This window comes from Geotrypetes seraphini, chromosome 4, assembly GCF_902459505.1.
Source record: "Geotrypetes seraphini chromosome 4, aGeoSer1.1, whole genome shotgun sequence".
In the NCBI taxonomy this organism is placed as follows: domain Eukaryota; kingdom Metazoa; phylum Chordata; class Amphibia; order Gymnophiona; family Dermophiidae; genus Geotrypetes; species Geotrypetes seraphini.
The window spans coordinates 195,537,057-195,544,350 of NC_047087.1; the positions used below are offsets into that span (position 1 = coordinate 195,537,057).

At 45.2% G+C, this 7,294-nt stretch overlaps 1 protein-coding gene across 2 annotated transcripts in view; it reads right to left on the minus strand.

Annotated features, from left to right (window-relative positions):
* Positions 1–6,505, minus strand: part of LOC117359446 (microsomal triglyceride transfer protein large subunit-like) — a 166,877-nt gene extending 160,372 nt beyond the window's left edge. For both annotated transcript variants that reach the window (XM_033942239.1, XM_033942240.1), the window contains exons 1-2: positions 6,170–6,505; positions 2,235–2,422 (exon numbers count right to left, since the gene is read on the minus strand). In XM_033942239.1, coding sequence (XP_033798130.1) covers positions 2,235–2,422; positions 6,170–6,242 — 261 coding nt within the window. In that variant the 5' untranslated portion in view covers positions 6,243–6,505. The remainder of the gene's footprint in view (positions 1–2,234; positions 2,423–6,169) is intronic.
* Between the last annotated feature and the right edge of the window lie 789 nt (positions 6,506–7,294).

Genomic DNA, 7,294 nt, shown 5'->3' on the forward strand with positions numbered 1-7,294 from the left:
TCCACAATGAACATGCATGAGAGTGATTTGCATAGCAAGAAGGCAGTGCAGGCAAATCTCTCTCATTCATATTCATTGTGGATATCCTGAAAACGTGGCCTGCCAGTAGATCTCAAGGACCGGAATTGGGCAGTCCTGGTCTAGTGCATTGGGCAGTGCCACACATCATCAAGGGCAATTAAAAATAAAAATGCAGAAATACAACCACGTAAGGTGTATTGAAGTAAAAATAAGGCAATTTCTGGTTTATCAAGCAAGTATAACAGAAAATAAAACCCCGGATTAAAGCCCTTCTTCTTCTTCCTCCCCACCTCTACTTTCCCCTTCCTTCTCCTGCCTGCATTTCTTCCTTCCTTCTAATCTGCTTGAGCGGCTCTTCCTCACTTCACTGCCTCATTGCTTTCATTCGTTCTCTCTTCTTCGCATTCTTTTCTCTTCTTCCGTTTGTTCTCTCTTCCATTCTATTCTCCCCACCTCCCCCTACTCCTTTTGCACAGTACAAACAGCAGGAGTCACTGCAGACAGGAACTCCATTCCAGTACTTCTGCCCTTATGAGAGCTCGTGCAAATAACCAGTAGGTCACAGAAGCTGGAAGGCGTGGATGCAGCAGAGATGAACGCTGCCTACCTGCCCGCCCAAACCCACAGTCTGTTTATACCACAGCTCTCACACCACACCAAGTCATATCATTTTAAAGTGACCTATGTTAGGGGCCCTTTTAATAAAATACAGTAGAATCTGGACTTAATGCATGGTAACATGGGACTCTACCGTGTGCTAAGCTCAGATTTAATGCAGCACTTTGGGGGGATTCTCTAATATACTTTATTGCATATCATGCGCTAATATCATTAGCGCACAGTACCCGCCAAGAGTTAACACAGCAGCCTCTTACTGCCCCCTACTTAGGGGGTGCTCAATGCTCCTGCATTACCTCTGCATTAACCTGTTAGCGTGCACTAATTGAAACGCGCCAGTTAATTAGTCCAGACATGCCCATTCCTCGTCCATGCATGCCCGCTCCCAAAAATATTATTTTAAATTCATTAATGCATGCTTAGTGCATGGGAAAAGCAAAATTGTTGCAAAACACTTCAATGTGTTTTGCGCACTAAGAATGTATTAGGGCTTAACTCCCTTCAGAAAAGGGGCCCCTTTTAAAAGCCACAGTAGCAATTCTCCCATGGCAAATGTACCAAGGCCCATTCAATTCCTATGAGCTTTGGTGCATTTGCCACAGAAGAATAGCTACCATGGCTTTTTAAAGGGGTCCTTAGTTCTTTGTCCAATTTACAAATGATGCATTTTCTGCCTGTCTGTGTTCAAGACATTGTAGGTAGTTTAAAAGCATGGCTTAATTTCTTGGGTGAACGGCTTGGAACACAATTTGCCCGCTTATTTTCAGACTTCAGAACAGTAGGGGCATTTTGTTCCATCCCCTCCCTTCCAAACAGCTACAGAGAAGACAAGGAAAAGGGGGAAGTCTGGAACAGAGCACAGAATTATCTCTCTGCTTCCTTATCTATCTCTGTTCTTCCATTGATCCGACCCCTAGCTTGCTTGTCCCCTTCCCCAGCTCCACAGTTCCACTTCCTTTCTGTCCTCAAATGAAGCCCTGGTTAAAAGTCATAGGAAACTCTATAAAGAGATCAATTATGCAAAGCACATTGTTTGCCTTTAGCCTCATTTGTTAAATTCAAAGACTGGGCTTTCTATAGAGAACTTTGCTTGCATTGAATTTTTTTCACTTTCAGCAATTTTTCAGGATGTTAAAACCAGGAACACAAGATGAGCTTGCAGGATGTTACGTCGGATCTTTAAATCATTTTTTTGCTTTGATATATGTGCACAAAAACATTAGTTATGATATTTTGTAAGTTGCATATGCACTTTTGAATTTCAGTAGCTTGGACTGCTGATGAGATGGTTTATACTGACATATGATTCTCACATTTCATGGCCCATTTTCACAAAATTCATTTACATATATTATTTATTTGGGTGGGGGGGGTCTGTCTTTAATAAAGATTAGCTCGTGTTATCTGAAGCAGGGCTTACAGGAATAAAAAGAGGCCCTGTAGCAGATAACATGAGCTAATCTTTAATAAAAGATTTGATAGATTTTTTTTTTCTCTCTCTCTTTGCACTGTGGCTTTAATTCAGTTTTGGTCTTTGGGTCAGGAGAGGACCCTCTTCCACCTGTTTGCTTTCCTGACTCTCCTGAAAAACTCACCTGGACATGTACCAGCTGCTCCCCAGGGTGACTGTCGTTTCTCCATAGGAGATGAGTCTTGACAGTGGCCTCTGCCCTCAGTCTGCTCTCTGGTACAGACAACTGGGAGCGATGCTTTGCTTGGACATCCAGTACATAGCGGTACTGGTAAATAATCCCCGGTGAGAAGAATGGAAAGTCCACATGTCCTGCAAAGAGAAAACAAGAAAACCTAGTTTATTTTGCCATTATTTTCTACTGTATATGCTTGGCCATAGAAAACTACTTCCACAAGAACATGCTATTCTTAGCTTGTTGGGTTTTTTTAAAATTATTTTTCTAATTTTATCATTAGGGGAATTCAACAGAAAGCTTTCAAAACTTATTTTCCTTTCTTTTATTTCTACGATCTTGATCCCATGATCTTGAATTATCTTGGATGATTTTTTTCTCTTTTCATTATTATTTTTTCCTTTGTAATAATTCATATTTCTGTATTACATTATATTGTGATTATCTCCCCCTTTTACTAAGCCATGGTAGAGGTTTCTACCGCGATAAGGGGAGCTAAATGCTCCGACGCTACTCCGAAGCTCACAAGAATTCTATGAGTGTCGGAGTATTTAGTGCTTCGAGCCACAGTAGAAACCTCTACTGCTGCTTAGTAAAAAAAGGGGGGGGGGGGTTATATTAATTGAAATTCTTGGGGAAAAAAAGTTTTCAGAATAATTTGCCTCCCCTTGTTCCTTGTATACTTTGACAAAATATGGAAGAGTCACATTTGAAGGGAACAGTGAGCTGTGAAATATGAGGGATTTATGATCTCACCAAGGCTTCCTATCAAAAAACACAATTCTTTAAGGAGAAGCAAGAAATACGAGGGTTGATTCATAAGTCATGGCAATTATTTTTTCTAGGACCCCTAATGAAGGCGTGTTTACCGAAACATGGACCGTGTCAGGTCCCTAGGTTTGTGTAAAGGGAAGCATTAACCGCAATCATTAATTGGTATAATAAACATAGCCTGCATCTTGTACATTTGTCTGCAGTTCTTTGTTTTTCCTTGTGGTGCTTTTACTTCACTGCAGATTGGGTTGGATTTTTCTTTTGATTTTTGCACTCTGTATGTTGGCATCTTAAAAAGTGGCACCACTGAACCTCTGGCAGTATGGTCAAACTGCCAAATAAGGCTGGAAAAGTAAAATCACAGTGCCAAAATTTTACAATTTTTTTTTAAACCTCAGAAACAATTCCTGATTCAGTCAACTTGGAAGTGTTTTGCATGCACACTGCACATTTCTGCATGCTAAAAGACACGTGATATGTGCAGCAACATTACAGCAAGAAAATGCAAAATAAACCAATGCACTAAAACAGGAGTAGGCAATTCCAGTCCTTGAGAGTCACAGGCAGGTCAGGTTTTCAGGATATCCACAATAAATATGCATGAGATAGATATGCATCTCAAGAAGGCAGTGCATGCAAATCCATCTCATACATATTCATTGTGGATATCCTGAAAACCTGACCTGCCTGTGGCTCTCGAGGACAGTAATTGCTTACCCCTGCACTAAAAGGATAGTATCGTTTTTTACATCGGTCCTTAATTGTACAGTGGCAGAAGGTTAGCTAGAGCAGGGGTGTCAAAGTCCCTCCTCGAGGGCCGCAATCCAGTCGGGTTTTCAGGATTTTTCCAATGAATATGCATGAGATCTATTTGCATGCACTGCTTTCATTGTATGCTAATAGATCTCATGCATATTCATTGGGGAAATCTGAAAACCCGACTGGATTGCAGCCCTGGAGGAGGGACTTTGACACCCCTGAGCTAGAGGATCCTTTGATTCAAGAGTGTAAATACAGTACTGGAAAGTGGCTTTATCCATTAGTGCTCTGGTCTTGCCAGTATGCAGGGTTTTTTTTAACCTTTGTGCCTAGATCTCACATTATTTCTGACTAATGGTGTCAACTGTCATTTCTAGGATTCTCCCTGCCCTGCGGGACTTTTGCAATACTGTAGTTTCCTGGCCGGGCTCTTAACTTGAACTGCTGTCACTACTTTCAGGTCCTTGAAGATCACAAAATTCCTATCATCTTCTTCAGTTCTGGAGAAGAGGTCTGCACGGGAACGGAGATCGCAGGAGTCTCACGGTTCCCGTGGGGATGGAAGGCTTGGGAAGGAGGGTTCATCCATATAATATAATTGACACGTCAGCTTTAGTAAAAGAGGGGGTTTATAAGTTAACTAGTGTTTAAGCCCGTTACATTAACGGGTGCTAGAGAAGATGTCTGTCTATCTTTTTTTTTTCTTTGTCTCTCTCTCCGTGTACGCTGTCTGTCAATCTTTCTGTCTGTGTCTCTCCCTGGCCCCCTGTCTGTCTTTCTTTATGTCTCTGTCTCCCTGGCCCCCTGCCTGCCTGTATTTCTCTGTTGTGCCATGCCTGCCTGACTCTCTGTGACCCCCTTTCTATGTCCTTAGTGTCCCATCTTATGTCTTTAGTGCCCTCAGTGCCTCCTTCCTATGTCCTTAGTGCACCCAGTACCACCTTCCTATGTCCTTAGTGTCCCATCCTATGTTTTTAGTGCCCTCAGTGCCTCCTTCCTATTTGCTTAGTGCCCCCAGTGCCTCCTTCCTATGTCCTTAGTGCCCTCAGTGCCTCCTATGTCCTCAGTGCCTCCAGTGCCTCCTTCCTATGTCCTTAGTGCCCTCAGTGCCTCCTACGTCCTCAGTGCCCCCAGTGCCACCTTCCTATGTCCTTAGTGCCTCCTATGTCTTTAGTGCCCTCAGTGCCTCCCCACCCCCAAAGCCAGCCAGCCTGCCTGCCTCCCTCCCCTCTGTACAGTAGAATGCTTGAAAGCAGCATGTTTCCATCTCCCCCCCCACCGCCACTACCGCCGAAGTGCAGCCGACCCCACTTACCCTCCCATCCGACCTTCCCACTGCGAGACAACCAGAAACCTCCCGTCTCGAGCAGCGGCCGCAGCACTCTAAACACGCTGCTTCGCGGCCTTCTACTGCCCACGATTCCCTCTGCCGCATCATCGGCAGAGCACATCAGGGCAGGAGAAGGCCGCGAAGCAGTGTGTTTAGAGTGCTGTGGCCGCTGCTAGAGTCAAGAGGTTTGTCGGGACTGTGGGAAGGGAAGGGAGGCGGCGGCAAGGACTAAGGGAGCCAGCCAGACCGCGGTTGGAGGGTCGGATGGGAGGCTCAATAGGGGGCGAAGACAAAGACATTCAAACTCTCGCTGGGGGCGGAAAAGCTCTGGACCCAAGCTGGGAGGAAGACCGGCGTTTGCTGAGGCTGCGACCGCCTGGAGACTGCATTCAGCCCCAGGAACCCCGTTGGCCTGCACTGCACACTCCAAAGAGGGGAGCAGAAGGAACGGCGGTGGCAACAGCAGTTTCTTTCGCAGTGAGTGGGGGGGAGGGGAAGCTCCAGAGTGTTCCCTGCCGCTGCATTCTAAAATAGAATCCGGCCACGGATCACACACCACAGCGGCAGGGAACACGAAACCCTAAGTGCGCATGTGCGCTTAGAGTTTTATTATATAGGATTACCTGAACAGAAAACAAAAAAAGGGTTCCACCAAAGAGATTCCACAAGGAAAACAGCAGCGCAAACACAAAAGAAACTGTGGAATTGATGATCCTGTCAGAAGTAATTGCTGCTTTTTATGGGGACGGGGGGGGGGGGGGGATGGAGATAATTCCTTGCGGGGACGGAGAGGATCCTGGAGGAGACGGGCGGGGATGGGTGGGATTTCTGTCCCCGTGCAATTCTCTATTCTGGAGATCTGAAAATAGCCTCCTCCTTGTCATATCCCAGAAATAAACACAAGCCTCTTACTTCTACTGAGCTTAAACATGACTGTGCTTAACCTGGACTGGCTTAACACACTAGCCGAGCTGAACTTGTCTGCAAGAAGAAACTGCTGTCCAAACCTCCTTTGCCTTACCTTTAACAGACGAAATAATATGAAGCAGGGTCAATAGCAGCACAAAGGCTCCAGCTGCCGCCTGGGTGCACATGATGCTGCTGCTGCTGGTAACGAGAATGTGAGAGCAAAGAGAAATGGCCAGGGCCAACCGGCTCCTCCAATCCTGTCCTTCCTCCAAATTACACAGATTAAGAAAAGCCACATCTGCAGCCAAGCAAACATGGGTACGGGAGCGGAGTTGACAAGATGCCTTCCCGAGGATTCAGCCAAGGCAGGATGGATTTAAGCGGACATCGCTCTGGAATCGCGGGAGGAAAAGCGAAAGTGGAAGGAGCCCCGAGCAGCCTCCCCCACCCCCCTCGGATTCCTTAAAGGCGCAGGACCCCAGGACGAACACGCTCCGCCCCAGAAAAGGGGGGGGGGGGAGGAGACTCCGAGTCTTTCCTGGCCAGAATCTCCTCGGTGAAAAGGCAAAGCGGGAATCTGTGTATTTTGGCTCTTCGGGTTGACAGTATTTCAAGCTGTCTGGGAAAAGCCTGACTAGGGGAGGGGTGAAATTAGGACAAGACCCTTCCACTGTTGTAGTTCTTTCTGAACATGCTCACGAACTTGTGAACTGAACTATTCCACATTCTGCTGTATATGTCAAACAGTTTTGCTTCATTCTTTATAAATACAACTGGACTACGTCTAAAAAGTATTACATCAATTCTCTAGACCTGACTTATCTTTGTAGTCCTTAGTCCTTTTTTTTTTATTTTAATCTTTATTCATTTTTAAAACTCATAATAACTGTAACATAAAATACAATCATTTTATACTTTAACATCACTTAGGGCTCCTTTTATCAAGCCGCGCTAGCGGGGTTAACGCGCGTGACTTTTCATCAGGCGCTAACCCCTGAGCTGGCCTAAAAACTACCACCTGCTCAAGAGGAGGCGGTAGCAGCTAGCGCGGCCAGCGGTTTAACACGCATTAAACCGCTAGCGCGGCTTGATAAAAGGAGCCCTTAATATATCATCAAATTCTAACTCTCATTAAAATATCCCCCCTTCCTTATATTCAACAATTATTTTTAAGCAAAAAAAAAAAAAAAATCATAACATATTCCCACTCCCATCCCACCCTGGACGTGCATGAACA